Here is a 19052-nt window from a genome sequence, read left to right as displayed (position 1 = left end):
CTTCCAACAGTCACTGATACAGAAAGAGAGGGGAGAGAGATTATCCTCTGTACATATCTTACAACAGTCACTGATACAGAAAAGAGAGGGGAGAGAGATTATCCTCTGTACATATCTTCCAACAGTCACTGATACAGAAAGAGAGGGGAGAGAGATTATCCTCTGTACATATCTTCCAACAGTCACTGATACAGAAAGAGAGGGGAGAGAGATTATCCTCTGTACATATCTTCCAACAGTCACTGATACAGAAAGAGAGGGGAGAGAGATTATCCTCTGTACATATCTTCCAACAGTCACTGATACAGAAAGAGAGGGGAGAGAGATAATCCTCTGTACATATCTTCCAACAGTCACTGATACAGAAAGAGAGGGGAGATTATCCTCTGTACATATCTTCCAACAGTCACTGATACAGAAAGAGAGGGGAGAGAGATTATCCTCTGTACATATCTTCCAACAGTCACTGATACAGAAAGAGAGGGGAGAGAGATTATCCTCTGTACATATCTTCCAACAGTCACTGATACAGAAAGAGAGGGGAGAGAGATTATCCTCTGTACATGTCTTCCAACAGTCACTGATACAGAAAGAGAGGGGAGATTATCCTCTGTACATATCTTCCAATAGTCACTGATGCAGAAAGAGAGGGGAGAGAGATTATCCTCTGTACATATCTTCCAACCAGTCACTGATACAGAAAGAGAGGGGAGAGAGATTATCCTCTGTACATATCTTCCAACAGTCACTGATACAGAAAGAGAGAGGAGATATTATCCTCTGTACATATCTTCCAACAGTCACTGACACAGAAAGAGAGGGCGAGAGATTATCCTCTGTACATATCTTCCAACAGTCACTGATACAGAAAGAGAGAGGAGAGATTATCCTCTGTACATATCTTCCAACAGTCACTGATACAGAAAGAGAGAGGAGAGATTATCCTCTGTACATATCTTCCAACAGTCACTGATACAGAAAGAGAGAGGAGAGATAATCCTCTGTACATATCTTCCAACAGTCACTGACACAGAAAGAGAGGGCGAGAGATTATCATCTGTACAAATCTTCCAACAGTCACTGATACAGAAAGAAAGAGGAGAGAGATTATCCTCTGTACATATCTGGAACCTTGCCTCTTAACTTTTAGGAAAGGACTTAAGACTTGGTTATTCAAGCAAGCTTTCCCAGACACAATCTAATATCACGTTATAGATACAAACCAAGGACTTCAAATATTCAGCCATTAATCATGCCATTTTTACATAGCATTTAATTTATTTGTATACCGTTTAAACCGTTTATTCTTTCCTATCTCTTCCTTCTTATCCAAGTTCTGCTACCCTTGTTATTTGTAACTGCTCCTTCGATCACCACAGTTCTAGTTGTTGTATTTAATGCACTCCCGTTCCATGTAAACCAGCAAGATATGTGCTCATGATTGCCGGTATATAAAAACCTTAAATAAATAAATAAAATAAATAAATATCTTCCAACAGTCACTGATACAGAAAGAGAGGGGAGAGAGAGTATCCTCTGCACATATCTTCCAATAGTCACTGATACAGAAAGAGAGAGGAGAGATTATCCTCTGTACATATCTTCCAACAGTCATTGATACAGAAAGAGAGGGGAGAGAGATAATCCTCTGTACCTATCTTCCAACAGTCACTGATACAGAAAGAGAGAGGAGAGAGAGTATCCTCTGTACACTTAAGGCCTTCGAGCCTGTCCTCAAACCGCATCCTCTTGGGTCAGCTGTGCAGGGGGCCCGGTGTTCCTCCTCAACCGTCTTCCCCCTTTTTCTACTCTCTGCCATCTCAGGGACTCCGGTCTTGCTCTGGGCTCCTCGGGTAAGGAGACTTGTGCTTGAATGCCGGCTTTGGACAAGATGGCTGCTGCTTCTTCGGGTGGTGTCGCTCGGGACGTCCTGCCCTGGATGGTTACCGCGAGACCCACTGGAAACAGCCACCGATACCTATTTTCTTTTCTTAAAATTGTGGTAATCGGATGATATGCTTGTCTGCTCGAGGGTCCCTAGAGAAAGATCCGCGAACACCGACACTGATTGTTCTTTCCACAACCAGGTTTGTTGTTTTCTTGCTTTATTCAAAACCTGCTCTTTCATCGGGTACCGGAGAAAACAGGCCATGATATCTCTGGGTTGATTTCCTGCTCGCTGTCCTAGAGTTCAATGAGCTCTTTCTATTTCGATCTGCTGGGGATTGATTTCATTATCCTGTTCTGTTCCCTGCGCTATTAAGAAAGCACAGAATGAGCGGATCACCTCGTGGCAGTCTCTGAAGGCCTCAGTCTCGGGGATTCCACGAAATCGCAGGTTGCTCCTGCGATTCCTGGTTTCTGTCCTCCACTTTAATTAGGAGCTCATCCTCCGTTTTAGCCCTCTCTTCGCATTGATTTTTAAGTTTTTCCAGCTTTACTTCATGAGTGTCCAGGCGGAGATCACACTCATCCACTCTATGGCCTATCTCTGTCATCTCATCTCTCAGCTCCGCCATTTTTTCCAGCATTTCTTTTTTATTTGCTTTCATATCTTTACGGAGCGTACCAAACCACTGGCAGAATTCACTCCGTGTTGGAAATTCAGAGATCTGCTCTCCCTCCTCTCCGATGTGAGAATCAGCGTCCTCTTCTCGCTGGCCCTCCATTTTGGGATCGTCTCCCACGCTTAGGCCTTCTAGTATCTCTCTATTCTTTAAATAAGAGTATTTGCTAAGATCCGATCCTTTTCTTTTCTGAGACATACCAACTGGTGTTATAGCTTATGTTTAGCTTTGTATCTCCGTGATGGGGGTGGGATGGATAGCGATTTTCTATATTATTAGCTTGTGGTGCTTGGGAGCTCTCAGCTCACGCTGCCATCTCGTGTCGTGACGTCACTGCCCCCCCAGTTTGGCGATTTTTGCGGCTCTATGCTGCTGAGCCTTGGAGCCATCCTCCCGCACTGGGAGCAGGTCGCTTGATCATGGGCTGCTCAGAGGCACAGATAGCAGTAGATATGCCCGTCAATGGCAGTCATCATATGACCGCACTCACAATATTTGAAGCCCAGAGATCTTTTTTCCCCGACATTAACGCTGACAAGTGCTTCTGGGTATCACAGTAGCGAATTATACAAGAAAACCGAGGAGCAGAGAAGATTCGCGTCTGGACTCTGACGTGGATGAAAAAAAGACTGAAGAAATCTGAGCGGGAGATTCACGCAAGAGACACCGCACATAAGCAGAGCATCACAGCTCTGTTACTTGGAGAAGATTCTGGACTGTGCACCATCAGGATGATTTCACCAAAGAAAGCATGGCTAATGCAACCTGCTTACTGATGGAAAATGGAGATTTAGAGGAAGACAAACAAGAAGATGTGACAAGGCACCGGAAATTTCCCTTGGACTCACCTTTACCAAGAAGAAGGAAACACCATAGGTTTTGAGGGATCGTGCAAGTTTCACATAGCGTGCTTTAGCCTCAATCTCACTCATGTTGCCACAGTTCTTATGAGCCTGAAAAAGTCCAAGGTTAAATATTTAATACACATAGATAGCATACTAACATGTGTGCCTGTGCTGTTATGTACCACAGTAACAACTGACACCAGAGGATCATACACAGATACTGCAATGTGTGTGACTGCCTGTTATGTACCACAAGAGGATCATACACAGATACTGCAATGTGTGTGACTGCCTATTATGTTCCACAGTAACTACTGACACAAGAGGATCATACACAGATACTGCAATGTGTGTGACTGCCTGTTATGTACCACAAGAGGATCACACACAGATACTGCAACGTGTGTGACTGCCTGTTATCTAGCACAGTAACTACTGACACAAGAGGATCATACACAGATACTGCAATGTGTGTGACTGCCTGTTATGTAGCACAGTAACTACTGACACAAGAGGATCACACACAGATACTGCAACGTGTGTGACTGCCTGTTATGTAGCACAGTAACTACTGACACAAGAGGATCATACACAGATACTGCAATGTGTGTGACTGCCTGTTATGTAGCACAGTAACTACTGACACAAGAGGATCACACACAGATACTGCAACGTGTGTGACTGCCTATTATGTTCCACAGTAACTACTGACACAAGAGGATCATATACAGATACTGCAACATGTGTGACTGCCTGTTATGTAGCACAGTAACTACTGACACAAGAGGATCATACACAGATACTGCAATGTGTGTGACTGCCTGTTATGTACCACAAGAGGATCACACACAGATACTGCAACATGTGTGACTGCCTGTTATGTAGCACAGTAACTACTGACACAAGAGGATCATACACAGATACTGCAATGTGTGTGACTGCCTGTTATGTAGCACAGTAACTACTGACACAAGAGGATCACACACAGATACTGCAACGTGTGTGACTGCCTGTTATCTAGCACAGTAACTACTGACACAAGAGGATCATATACAGATACTGCAACATGTGTGACTGCCTGTTATGTAGCACAGTAACTACTGACACAAGAGGATCACACACAGATACTGCAACGTGTGTGACTGCCTGTTATGTAGCACAGTAACTACTGACACAAGAGGATCATACACAGATACTGCAACTTGTGTGACTGCCTGTTATGTAGCACAGTAACTACTGACACAAGAGGATCACATACAGATACTGCAACGTGTGTGACTGCCTATTATGTTCCACAGTAACTACTGACACAAGAGGATCACACACAGATACTGCAACGTGTGTGACTGCCTGTTATGTAGCACAGTAACTACTGACACAAGAGGATCATACACAGATACTGCAACGTGTGTGACTGCCTGTTATGTAGCACAGTAACTACTGACACAAGAGGATCATACACAGATACTGCAACGTGTGTGACTGCCTGTTATGTTCCACAGTAACTACTGACACAAGAGGATCATACACAGATACTGCAATGTGTGTGACTGCCTGTTATGTACCACAAGAGGATCGCACACAGATACTGCAACGTGTGTGACTGCCTGTTATCTAGCACAGTAACTACTGACACAAGAGGATCATATACAGATACTGCAACATGTGTGACTGCCTGTTATGTAGCACAGTAACTACTGACACAAGAGGATCATACACAGATACTGCAATGTGTGTGACTGCCTGTTATGTAGCACAGTAACTACTGACACAAGAGGATCACACACAGATACTGCAACGTGTGTGACTGCCTATTATGTTCCACAGTAACTACTGACACAAGAGGATCACACACAGATACTGCAACGTGTGTGACTGCCTGTTATGTAGCACAGTAACTACTGACACAAGAGGATCATACACAGATACTGCAACGTGTGTGACCGCCTGTTATGTAGCACAGTAACTACTGACACAAGAGGATCATACACAGATACTGCAACGTGTGTGACTGCCTGTTATGTTCCACAGTAACTACTGACACAAGAGGATCATATACAGATACTGCAACATGTGTGACTGCCTGTTATGTAGCACAGTAACTACTGACACAAGAGGATCATACACAGATACTGCAACGTGTGTGACTGCCTGTTATGTTCCACAGTAACTACTGACACAAGAGGATCATACACAGATACTGCAACGTGTGTGACTGCCTATTATGTTCCACAGTAACTACTGTTAGAGTATACAATCAGAGGTCCTATACGCAGTACTATATTCTACAAATAAATCTTTTTTATTAAACACATTCAATATAAATCATCCTCCTCTAATACATAGGAACTCCTAACTAGACAGTAGTTAATAAAAACACTCACTCATTCATTACCCCCAATCATACTTTCCACACACATACCATTCTCTAAAAAATACCCCAACATGATTGATATGTAGACAAATATCTTATGAACATTTCACATAATATACAACGCACTCCCTCTCAGTATATACCGCATAGAGTATTAAATGTCTATTTATATGTACAATCACCCGACGACGATCTCGTTTCGTCCGCCGTGGCAGACTTCCTCAGGGATGTGTTCATAAACGCTTTAATCAATCACGATGAAGTTGAATATTGCACCTCCCGATCACCATAATAATCACCCTAGTTCTTCTCGCGGGGATGTGTTCATAAACGCTTTAATCAATCACGATGAAGTTGAATATGATGAACTTGATGAACTTCATCGTGATTGATTAAAGCGTTTATGAACACATCCCTGAGGAAGTCTGCCACGGCGGACGAAACGAGATCGTCGTCGGGTGATTGTACATATAAATAGACATTTAATACTCTATGCGGTATATACTGAGAGGGAGTGCGTTGTATATTATGTGAAATGTTCATAAGATATTTGTCTACATATCAATCATGTTGGGGTATTTTTTAGAGAATGGTATGTGTGTGGAAAGTATGATTGGGGGTAATGAATGAGTGAGTGTTTTTATTAACTACTGTCTAGTTAGGAGTTCCTATGTATTAGAGGAGGATGATTTATATTGAATGTGTTTAATAAAAAAGATTTATTTGTAGAATATAGTACTGCGTATAGGACCTCTGATTGTATACTCTATCTTTGATATAGACGGAGGCACTGCACTATTTTTGTGTACCTGCCACAGTAACTACTGACACAAGAGGATCACACACAGATACTGCAACGTGTGTGACTGCCTGTTATGTACCACAGTAACTACTGACACAAGAGGATCATACACAGATACTGCAACGTGTGTGACTGCCTGTTATGTACCACAGTAACTACTGACACAAGAGGATCATACACAGATACTGCAACGTGTGTGACTGCCTGTTATGTACCACAGTAACAACTGACACCAGAGGATCATACACAGATACTGCAATGTGTGTGACTGCCTGTTATGTACCACAAGAGGATCATACACAGATACTGCAACGTGTGTGACTGCCTATTATGTTCCACAGTAACTACTGACACAAGAGGATCATACACAGATACTGCAACGTGTGTGACTGCCTGTTATGTACCACAGTAACAACTGACACCAGAGGATCATACACAGATACTGCAATGTGTGTGACTGCCTGTTATGTACCACAAGAGGATCATACACAGATACTGCAACGTGTGTGACTGCCTATTATGTTCCACAGTAACTACTGACACAAGAGGATCATATACAGATACTGCAACATGTGTGACTGCCTGTTATGTAGCACAGTAACTACTGACACAAGAGGATCATACACAGATACTGCAACGTGTGTGACTGCCTGTTATGTAGCACAGTAACTACTGACACAAGAGGATCACACACAGATACTGCAACGTGTGTGACTGCCTGTTATGTAGCACAGTAACTACTGACACAAGAGGATCATACACAGATACTGCAACGTGTGTGACTGCCTGTTATGTAGCACAGTAACTACTGACACAAGAGGATCACACACAGATACTGCAACGTGTGTGACTGCCTGTTATGTAGCACAGTAACTACTGACACAAGAGGATCATACACAGATACTGCAACGTGTGTGACTGCCTATTATGTTCCACAGTAACTACTGACACAAGAGGATCACATACAGATACTGCAACGTGTGTGACTGCCTGTTATGTAGCACAGTAACTACTGACACAAGAGGATCACATACAGATACTGCAACGTGTGTGACTGCCTATTATGTTCCACAGTAACTACTGACACAAGAGGATCACACACAGATACTGCAACGTGTGTGACTGCCTGTTATGTAGCACAGTAACTACTGACACAAGAGTATCACACACAGATACTGCAACGTGTGTGACTGCCTATTATGTTCCACAGTAACTACTGACACAAGAGGATCATATACAGATACTGCAACGTGTGTGACTGCCTGTTATGTAGCACAGTAACTACTGACACAAGAGGATCATATACAGATACTGCAACGTGTGTGACTGCCTGTTATGTACCACAGTAACTACTGACACAAGAGGATCATATACAGATACTGCAACATGTGTGACTGCCTGTTATGTAGCACAGTAACTACTGACACAAGAGGATCATATACAGATACTGCAACGTGTGTGACTGCCTGTTATGTAGCACAGTAACTACTGACACAAGAGGATCATACACAGATACTGCAACGTGTGTGACTGCCTGTTATGTACCACAGTAACAACTGACACCAGAGGATCATACACAGATACTGCAATGTGTGTGACTGCCTGTTATGTACCACAAGAGGATCATACACAGATACTGCAACGTGTGTGACTGCCTATTATGTTCCACAGTAACTACTGACACAAGAGGATCATACACAGATACTGCAACGTGTGTGACTGCCTGTTATGTAGCACAGTAACTACTGACACAAGAGGATCACACACAGATACTGCAACGTGTGTGACTGCCTGTTATGTAGCACAGTAACTACTGACACAAGAGGATCACACACAGATACTGCAACGTGTGTGACTGCCTGTTATGTAGCACAGTAACTACTGACACAAGAGGATCATACACTGCGTGTGCCTGTCCTGTTATGTACCACATCACCATTTGGACTGCAGCTCTCACCTTGTGCTGGTTTGTTGGAACAGCTGCAAATGAATCAACCAGAACAGATGTCTGTTAATTGGGCAGGTTAGAAATTACTGAATAAATAAATGAATAAATAAAGAGAGAGTGGATGAGCTCAGTGGCAAAGAGGATTGCAGAGTAAGATTACTTTGTTTATACTTAATATAAGCTTTTGAAACTGTCCCAGAGAGCTGGCTGAAGAATAATCTGAGCATTGCAGGGGTCGATGCCTAAGTGAAGGAGTGGATTACGACTTGGTGAAGTGATAGATTGAGAAGGTGGTGGTAAATTAAAACCTATCCTTTATGCTGGATCAGAATGGTTACATTAAACCAGTGATGGTGAACTGCAGTCCTCAAGCGCCACAAACAGGCCAGGTTTTCAGGATATCCACAAGGAAAATGCATGAGATAGATCTGCAGACAATGGAGGCAGTGCATGCAGATCTCTCTCATGCACATTCATTGTGGATATCCTGAAAACCTGGCCTGTTTGTGGCGCTTGAGGACCGGAGCTCGCCATCACTGCATTAAACAAACCTCCCGTGCCATAATACCACATGCCATCTAAATTACGATTAGAGGCAAACCTTAATAGCTTCAAGAAGGATTTAAAAAGGCTTATCAGGATGCAGGAAAATAACTTTTAGGTAGTGGAGGATTTTTATTGTGTTTTTATTTCTTTAATTTCTTAATACTTACAGTGATATTGTATTATTATGATTTTATTGTTTCAGATTAGTTTTTATTAGTTTCATACTTTCTTTTAATTATTTTACCTCATATTTTTATAGATTTAAATGTAATTACGATTTGATATTATGTTTTATTTCTGTAAACCGTTGTGATGGACTACCGAATAACGGTATATAAAACCTGTAAATAGATAAATAAATAGATAAATAAATAAATCTCTTCCTTAGAGATCCTCAGTATTTATCCCAGGCTTTCTTGAATTCAGATACTGTTTTTGTCTCCATCACTTCCATGCATCCACCACCCTCTCTGTAAAGAAATATTTCCTAACATTACTCCTGAGTCTATCCCCTTTCACCCTCATCTCATGACCTCTTGTTCTAGCCTCCTTTCCAATGAAAAAGGCTCTCACCTCCTGTGCATGGAAACCTTTGAGATAGTTGAATGTCTCTATCATATGTTCCCTATCTCGCCTTTCCTCTAGGGTGTACATCTTTACATTTTTAAATCTCTCCTCATATGCTTTAGAAGGAAGACCACGGACCATTTTAGCAGCCTCCCTCTGCACCGCCTCCATCCTGTTTATAGCCTTTTGAAGGTGAGGTCTCACCAGGGACCTATACAGGGGCAATATCACCTCCCTTTTTCTGCTGACCAGTCCTCTCCCTGTGCAGGCAAGCATCTTTCTGGCTTTTACAGTCACTTTATCCATGTGCTTGGACATCTTAAGATCATCAGATATACTTACCCCCAAAATGTGCTTAGAATTTAACCTTCAATACTGTACCTTTCTCTTGGGTTTTTGCATCCTAAAAGCATTAGTCTGCATTTTTTAGGATTAAATCTTAGCTGCCAGAACTTAGACCATTCCTTGAGCTTCGCCAGATTCCTCCTCATGTTTTCCACACCTTCCTAGCTGTCCACCCTGTTACAGATTTTGCTATCATTGGCAAAAAGAAAAACCTTTCCCAACAACCCTTCCGTTATGTCGCTCACAAAAATACTGAAAAGAACCGGTCCAAGGACCAATCCCTGAGACACAGTAAGCACCCTATCCCTCAGAGAAAACTCCATTTACCACTAACCTTTGTCACCTTCCATTCAGCCAGTTTCTAACCCAGTCACAGTCACTCTACAATCAATACAAGGGTGCACAATTTATTTGTGTGTGGAACCGGGTCAAAGGCCTTGCTGAAACCCAAGTGCACTACCATCTAACGTTCTCCCTTGATCCAACTCCCTGGTCACCCAATCAAAGAAATTGATCAGATTCGTCTGACAAGATTCACCTCTGGTAAAGCCATGCTGCCTCGGATATTGCAATCCATTAAGAGGCAGATTTTTAAAGGAGTGCGCGCTACTCAGTGCGCACAAATGTACACCCGATTTTATAACATGTGCGCACTACCGGGCGCGCGCATGTTATAAAATCCATGGTCGGCACACGCAAGGTGCACAAGTGTGCGCCCCCTTGCGCACGCCAAGCCCTAGGGGAGGCCCGATGGCTTTCCCCGTTCCCTCTGAGGCCGCTCCGAAATTGGAGAGAATTTTCCTTTCCCTCCCCCCCCACCTTCCCTTCCCCTATGTAACCCACCCCCAACCCTACCTAAATCCCCCCCCTATCTTTGTTCTCTAAGTTACGCCTGCTGGCCAGCTGCCGGCACGCCATCCCCCGGAAAGGCCGCTGTGCCGGAGGACTCGGGACCGCCCCCGGACTGCCGCCCCACCCCTTTTCCAAAGTCCCAGGACATATGCGCGCCACCGAGCCTATGCAAAATAGGCTTGGCACGCGCAGGCGGGAGGGGGGGTTAAAGGATTACGCACATAGGGGTAGATTTTCAGACGAGCGCGAACAGCCTACTTTTGTTTGCGCTCCAGGCGCAAACAAAAGTACGCTGGATTTTAGTAGATACGCGCGGAGCCGCGCGTATCCACTAAAATCCTGGATCGGCGCGCGCAAGGCTATCGATTTTGTATAGCCTGCGCGCGCCGAGCCGCGCTGCCTCCCCCCGTTCCCTCCAAGGCCGCTCCGAAATCGGAGCGGCCTCGGAGGGAACTTTCCTTTGCCCTCCCCTCACCTTACCCTCCCTTCCCCTACCTAACCCACCCCCCCGGCCCTGTCTACACCCCCCCTTACCTTTGTCGGGGGATTTACGCCTCCCGGAGGGAGACGTAAATCCCCGCGCGCCAGCGGGCCTGCTGCGCGCCGGGCCGCGACCTGGGGGCGGGTACGGAGGGCGCGGCCACGCCCCCGGGCCGTAGCCACGCCCCGTACCCGCCCCCAAAACGCTGCCGACACGCCCCCGCAACGCCGCGCGCTCCGGCCCCGCCCCCCGACACGCCTCCCGACACGCCCACTCCGAAAACCCCGGGACTTACGCGAGTCCCGGGGCTCTGCGCGCGCCGGGAGGCCTATGTAAAATAGGCTTCCCGGCGCGCAGGGCCCTGCTCGCGTAAATCCGCCCGGTTTTGGGCGGATTTACGCGAGCAGGGCTCTGAAAATCCGCCCCATATATTACGAGCATAACCCTTTGAAAATCTACCCCTCAATATTTATGTTCCATGATATAAGAAAATTATTCCTTACCTGCTAATTTTCGTTCCTGTAGTACCATGGATCAGTCCAGACAGTGGGTTATGTCCCCAATCCAGCAGATGGAGTCAGCCAAAGCTTTGAGGGGGCGTCACCAGGAGTGCTACTACCCCCTCTGCAGGAGTTCAGTATCGAGAATATCCAAGCCCGAGTAAAACAAGAACCCCAACATTGGATCAAGTTTAATAAACGGCAAAAAAATCAGCCGAAGAACGTAGACAACAAAACCGTACCCTTCCCACCAACGGGTGGGGGGACGAAAGGTCAGCGTGTCAACCCCAACATAGAACTGTGAAAAGAACAGAGACCTGAGTAATCGTGAGAGACAGCAAAGACTACCGTCCCGTATGAGAAAAATGGAGTCGAGCAGGAATAGGACCCAAAATGCGGTGGGCGTCTGGACTGATCCATGGTACTACAGGAACGAAAATTAGCAGGTAAGGAATAATTTTCTTTTCCCTGTACGTACCTGGATCAGTCCAGACAGTGGGATGTACCCAAGCGTCCCTAAACCGGGTGGGGACCTGCGAGACCCGCTCGTAGAACCTGCTCACCAAAGTGTCCAAAGACCGAGGAAGCGAGGTGAAGACGATAGTGTCTGGAGAACGTGTGTAACGATTTCCAGGTAGCTGCCCTACAGATTTCTTGAGAGGAGACCGAGCGGGTCTCCGCCCAAGAGGCCGCCTGAGAGCGTGTAGAATGCGCGACAATACCTGGCGGGGGAGTCCGTCCCACCCCAATGTAGGAAGCGGCAATGCCCGCCTTCAACCATCTGGCAATGGTCGTCTTCGAGGCCTGAGCTCCCTTCCGAGGACCGGACCAGAGGACGAAGAGATGGTCAGAAGTCCGGAAAGCATTCGTAGCCTCCAGATAGAGGTGCAGGGTGCGCTTGACGTCCAGAAGCCGGAGAGACCTCGGTTCAGAAGAGGAGAAGGAAGGAAGCTCCACCGTCTGATTCACATGGAAGGCGGACACCACCTTCGGGAGAAAAGAGGGAACAGTGCGAATCGAAACCCCGGAGTCCGAGAACCGGAGGTAGGGTTCCCTGCACGACAGGGCCTGCAGCTCCGAGATGCGCCGAGCGGAGCAGATAGCCACCAGAAACACCGTCTTTAGAGTGAGATCCTTGATCGTCGCATTCCGCAGTGGTTCAAACGGAGGTCCCGACATGGCCCGTAGCACTAGGTTGAGACTCCAGGAGGGACAAGGATTCCGCACCGGAGGCCGCATGTGTTTGACCCCTTTGAGAAAACGGAGAACATCCGGGTGCTGTAGCCGGGAACCCCCGTCCCGCAAGAGCGAGCCAAGGGCGGCCACCTGAACCCGGAGAGAGTTGTATGCAAGACCCTTGTCCACCCCTGCCTGCAGGAACTGAAGAATCTGAGGAACCGAAGCCTCAGCGGGACTCGTGTCCAGTCCGGCACACCACAGCTCGAACACCTTCCAGACTCGCACATAGGCTACCGACGTCGAAGTCTTCCGAGAACGCAGCAGTGTTGAGACTACCGCCTCCTGGTAGCCCCGGCGCCGGAGGCGGCGCCTCTCAAAAGCCAGGCCGCAAGACAGAAGAGTTCTGCCTGGTCGAAAGATACCGGGCCTTGGTGAAGGAGGCGGGGGAGATGTCCTAGACGGATGGGTCCGTCGATCACCAGTTGAATCAGGTCCGCAAACCAAGGTCGTCTTGGCCACTCCGGGGCGACGAAGATCACCGGTCCCTGGTGGACCTCTACGCGGCGGATTAGTCTTCCCACCAGTGGCCACGGCGGGAACGCGTAAAGGAGCAGGTTGGTCGGCCACGGGAGTACGAGAGCGTCCACGCCCTCCGCTCCCCGCTCTCTCCGGCGGCTGAAGAACCGGGGAGCCTTGGCGTTTCGTGCGGACGCCATGAGGTCGAGGTGGGGGGATCCCCACCGCCGAACGAGCAGCTGCATCGCCTCGTCGGAGAGGGACCATTCCCCGGGGTCCAGAAACTGACGGCTGAGGTAATCGGCCTGTATGTTGTCCACGCCCGCGATGTGCGAGGCCGCCAGGCGGGCCAGATGCCGTTCCGCCCACTGCATCAGCATCTCTGTTTCGAGTGCGACCTGCGGACTGCGGGTGCCGCCCTGCCGGTTGATATAGGCCACCGTCGTCGCATTGTCCGATAAGATCCTTACCTCCCGGTTCTGGAGGAGAGGTAGGAAGTGTTGGAGCGCCAGTCTGACCGCTCTGGTCTCCAGTAGATTGATGGACCACTTTGATTCCTCCGCGGACCACGTCCCTTGCGTGGCGCTGCGGTCGCAGACCGCTCCCCAGCCTACAAGACTGGCGTCGGTGGTTACCACGACCCAATTTGGAAGATCGAGAGACACGCCGCGGGCCAAATTCTCCGGATTCGTCCACCAGGTCAGACTGTTCCTGGCAAACAACGGTAGTGGAAGGAGCACCTGGTAGTCCTGCGAAAGCGGCTTCCAGCGGGATAGCAGCGCCCTCTGTAGAGGCCTGAGGTGCGCAAATGCCCAAGGGACCATATCGATGGTGGAACCCATCACCCCTAGGAGCTGCAGGTAGTCCCAGGAGGTGGGAACCGATAACGCAGAAAACCGTTGTATGTGTTCCCGCAGAGCTTGCGCCTTGTCCTGGCGTAGAAAGACCGCGCCCAGACGGGTGTCGAAGGTCGCCCCCAGGAAATCCAAGCGCTGCGAGGGCACCAGGGAGCTCTTGGAAAAATTCACCACCCAACCGAGGGACTGCAGAAACTCTATGACTCTGGCCACCGCCTCCTGTCCATGCCGAAAAGACTTCGCTCGGATGAGCCAATCGTCCAAGTAAGGGTGAACTAGGATCCCCTCCTTCCGCAAGGCAGCCGCTACCACCACCATGATCTTGGTGAAAGTGCGCGGAGCCGTTGCCAGTCCGAACGGGAGAGCCACAAACTGGAAATGTTGACCCAGGATCTTGAACCGTAGCAGACAATGATGCTCCCGGCGAATGGGGATGTGGAGGTAGGCCTCCGTCAGGTCCAAGGAGGCCAGGAATTCCCCCCGATGCACCGCCGCGATCACGGACCGCAGCGTTTCCATGCGGAACCGAACCACCCGAAGTGATTTGTTGACTTCTTTCAAGTCTAGAATGGGCCGGTAGGAACCGTCCTTCTTCGGCACCACGAAGTAGATGGAATAATGGCCCGAGCCCACCTCTCCGAAGGGCACGGGCGCAATGGCGCCTATCTCCCAAAGTCTGTCCAGGGTCAACTGCACCGCCTGTCGCTTGGTGTCCGAGCCGCAAGGGGAGAAGATGAAGCGTCCCTTTGGAGCGCGGACAAACTCCAACGCGTAGCCTTGCCCGATGGTATCCAAGACCCACTGATCCGAGGTGATTCGCGCCCACTCCTCGTAGAAGAACGCCAGTCGCCCTCCGATCCTGGGGACGGCGGAGTGGGCGAGCTGAACATCATTGCGAGGACTTGGGCGGGGGTTGACCAGCTGCGGTGGCGGGACGCGCGGGGCGGCGCCCGCGAAAGGAGCGAGACCAGGGCTGAGACCTGGAGGCAGAGGGCCTGGTTGACGGCGGTCTGTAGTTCCGGAAGCGCCGTTGTGCCCTGGCTCTGGTCCGCGAGGACGGAAAAGTCCTGGTGGAACGATACCTGTCCTCCGGCAGGCGATGGACCGCATTTTCCCCCAGCGTCTTGATGATCTGATCCAAATCCTCCCCGAACAGGAACTTGCCTCTAAAGGGCAGGGAGCCCAGGCTCGACTTGGAGGATGTGTCCGCCGCCCAGTTGCGGAGCCATAGAAGGCGCCGTGCCGCTACCACCGAGGCCATAGAGCGGGCGAGGACCCGAAACAGGTCATAGGAGGCATCAGCCCCATATGCAACCGCCGCTTCCAGTCTATCCGCCTGGGCGGCCTCCCCAGCCGGTAGGACCTGAGAGGTGAGCAGTTGTTGAACCCAGAGCAGGCTGGCCCGCTGAACCAGCGAGCTACACATCACCGCCCGCAATCCTACTGCGGAGACCTCGAAGACCCGCTTGAGGAAGACTTCCAACTTGCGATCTTGTGCGTCTCGTAAGGCCGCGCCCCCTGTCACTGGGATGGTTGTCCTCTTCGTGACAGCTGTCACCGCGGAGTCCACTTTGGGAACTTTGATGAGATCGAGAAAATCGTCCGGCAGAGGGTAGAGCCTCTCCATGGTCCGGCTGCCCTTGAAGGAAGCTTCCGGGGCATCCCACTCCCCGGTGAGAAGCTGGAGGAAAGAATCATGAATGGGAAAAGCCCGAGCCCTCGGCCTCCGGGCTGCCAAGACCGGATCCCCCTTCCTCGAGGAAGTGACCACCGCGGGCGCTACGGGCGCGGGAGGCTCCGGTGGTGGATCGAGGTCCAACTCCTTAATAACCTGTGGTAGGAGGTCCTCCAACTCTTCCTTCTGGAACAGCCGTAGTGTGTGCGGATCATCGCCTTCTGGAGTGGTGTCCCCTGGACCCGAGTCTGTCGGATCCGATCCAGGGGAAACGGGTCCTGTGCCCGCAGTCCCCGCGCTCCCCGGGAGCCTGGCGCGAGCGGGAGGGAGGGGGGCCCCCACACCCGCCGGAGCGGGGGGGGCCGGGGGAGACAGAGGGGCCCCCGCAGGTAGGGAGGGCCGCGGAATCTTGAGTGGAGGAGGTCCCGAGGGAGGCTCAAGGCTCTGTAGATATGCGGTGTGCAGCAACAGTATAAACTCTGGGGAAAACCCCTGTCTACCGGAGGGGGGCTCCGGGGGGGGGGCCCCCGGTGGGACCGTCTCCGGGTCTGATTCCGGGAGTAAATGTGGCGGGGACTCCCCCGCATCCCCGGTCCCAAACGCCGTCTGTTCCCCTTCAGGTGGTGCTGAGTGTAAAATGGCCGCCGTTCCCGCCAGGAATGGGGGAGGGGCCGGCCCCCGCCGCCCGGGCAGACCTGCTAAACGGGGGAAATCGATGAGGGGGCGCGAGGTGCCCTCCCCCCCGGGGAGACACCTCGCACAGATGCCCTCCCTCGAGATCCGCGAGCCCAGCTCGCCGCAAGCAGAGCAGCGCTCTGGCCGCGGCATCGGGGCTGAGCAGGAAAAGCAACGCCGGCAGAATAAACCACCCGGCAGAGCCTCGGGGGGGGCCGAGAACGGGAGCGCCGCTGCGGGAGGGGGCCCGGACGGCCTGCACAACCCGAAATGAAAAACAACGGCACCGCGGGGGGGCCTCCTGGCCGCACGACCCGCCGACGACGCTCTCCCTGCCTGCCTCTGCAGCCCACGAGGAGCCGCGAAAATGGCCGCGGGCAAGGGAGAGAAACGCGGAGGGGCCGGTCCTAGAGGCCTCCGCGAGCCCCTCCGTCGAAAATCAGCTGCAAGCAAGGGAAAAAAGCAAACAAAACAACACTCACTTACCCCGCTCGCAGGAGAGAAGAAGAAGAGAGAGCAAGACAGACACCGAGGGAAGCCACGCCTCCCAATTAGCCCTCTAACTTTTTTTTTTTTTTTTTTTTTTTTTTTTTTAATTAAAACAAACTTGATCCAAAGAGAAGAAGTAGGCAGAGAGAAAGGCAAATCAGAGAAGAAATACAAGAAACTGCCTGAGGTAATCGGGAGCAACCCGGATTCACTACTCGCATCTGCTGGAGTCAGAAGATACTGAACTCCTGCAGAGGGGGTAGTAGCACTCCTGGTGACGCCCCCTCAAAGCTTTGGCTGACTCCATCTGCTGGATTGGGGACATAACCCACTGTCTGGACTGATCCAGGTACGTACAGGGAACCAAATTTTAACTTTTGTGTTTTCATTGTAATGTTGTATTTTAACTTTTATTGTAGGTGGAGTTAATACTGTTGGATTGTATTTGTAATTTGATATACGCTTGCACTTGTATTTTAACATATACCCATAAATCGCTTTGAGGTTGTTATGACAATCAATAAATGTAAGTAAATAAATATTTGGGGGATTTTTAGCTGACAACAGTTGGCAGCCTTCTTAGTATTTTGATACAAGTAGTTCTTTCTCAATCTAAGTGGGTATTTATTTATTTATTTTATTTATTTATTTAAATCTTTTCTATGCCGTCGTTAAGAAGGATCCGTCACAACGGTTTACAATAGGACACATAAAATAAGGATGCTGAGATATAATAATTTACACAAGTGCCGTAATGCTTCGGTACATAGTTTTCTAAATGATATAATTGGTTTGTGATACAATACTGTCCAGGAATTATCAGTTTAAAAACAATTCTAACTTTATAAGTGTTAATTTCTCTTCTGTTGAAGAACGAGAAGGTAACGTAAAAACAGATAGAAATACAGCTACGCACCTTATTTGTTTAAACCTCTCACTTCACCTGCCTCACTGTTTCCCCTTCTCTGTTTGGTAGGGCACCTGAGGCAATGGGAGAAAGTGACTTGCCCAAGGTCACAAGGAGCATCAGTAGGGAAGGTAGGATCCGAACCCTGGCTTTCTGATTCTCAGCACATTGCTCTAATCACAAGGCCAGAGGTCCCAAGATTGCAGCTTGTGGACTACATCTGGTCCATGGTAGCGGCTGCAGGAGGCGTGACAGGTGCACATTCCAAAACTTGCAGCTGACACGTCCTCTCCTCACTGATCTCACGATGCATGAAATTAGTGAGGTGAACCACCCACAGCCTTTTGAATGTGCTTGCGTCACAGCACAGGTAATGAACCTCAGATCAGTTGACAGAAGAACGCACTCCTGTTCCTCCTGCAGCCATCGCTCACTAGCCAGAAAGAACGTCTACTGCAGGGTGAAGACTGGGCCACAGTCCAAATGTTTTTCAGTGGGACAGAGGTAGGAGTTAACACTTCCCTGACTGCCCTCCCATACAGTGATTAAGCAGTCTTGATCCACTCTATCCCTGCCATCTTCTATCCTGCAGCCCCTTTTCTCTGGGGAAATGAGTGAGGCAGGAGGCAGATGATGGCAAAGAGGAAAGCAATGAACAGACACTGGGGAAGGAAGAAGGCAAGAGGCATAGTTCCCTGGGCTGTGTGGCAGAAACACAGAAATGACGGCAGAAAAGGACCAAATGGCCCATCCAGTCTGCCCAATAAGCTTCTTAAGGTAGTAACTACCACTGCAGGTTACTCCCATTTTTCTCTTAAAGGTAGTAACTATTGCTCTGTACAGTTATCCCCAAGCCTTATGAAAACCATAAAAATTGCAGCTAGCACCATTTTCTTTTGCTGAGTGATGAGCTTTCTTGAAAATTCA

The 19052-nt window shown here is 49.1% G+C and overlaps 1 protein-coding gene across 1 annotated transcript in view; it reads right to left on the bottom strand.

Annotated features, from left to right (window-relative positions):
• LOC115079620 (talin-1-like) overlaps positions 1-19052 on the bottom strand; it is a 480705-nt gene that overhangs the window by 397971 nt on the left and 63682 nt on the right. Inside the window, 1 exon segment of the mRNA XM_029583330.1 lies at positions 3416-3520. Within this exon segment, the coding sequence (XP_029439190.1) occupies positions 3416-3520 (105 nt within the window).

The sequence above is a fragment of the Rhinatrema bivittatum genome, chromosome 1, assembly GCF_901001135.1.
Source record: "Rhinatrema bivittatum chromosome 1, aRhiBiv1.1, whole genome shotgun sequence".
Classification (NCBI taxonomy): domain Eukaryota; kingdom Metazoa; phylum Chordata; class Amphibia; order Gymnophiona; family Rhinatrematidae; genus Rhinatrema; species Rhinatrema bivittatum.
The sequence above is the reverse complement of the archived record's forward strand: the minus strand, read 5'-3'. Positions and strand labels throughout refer to the sequence as shown.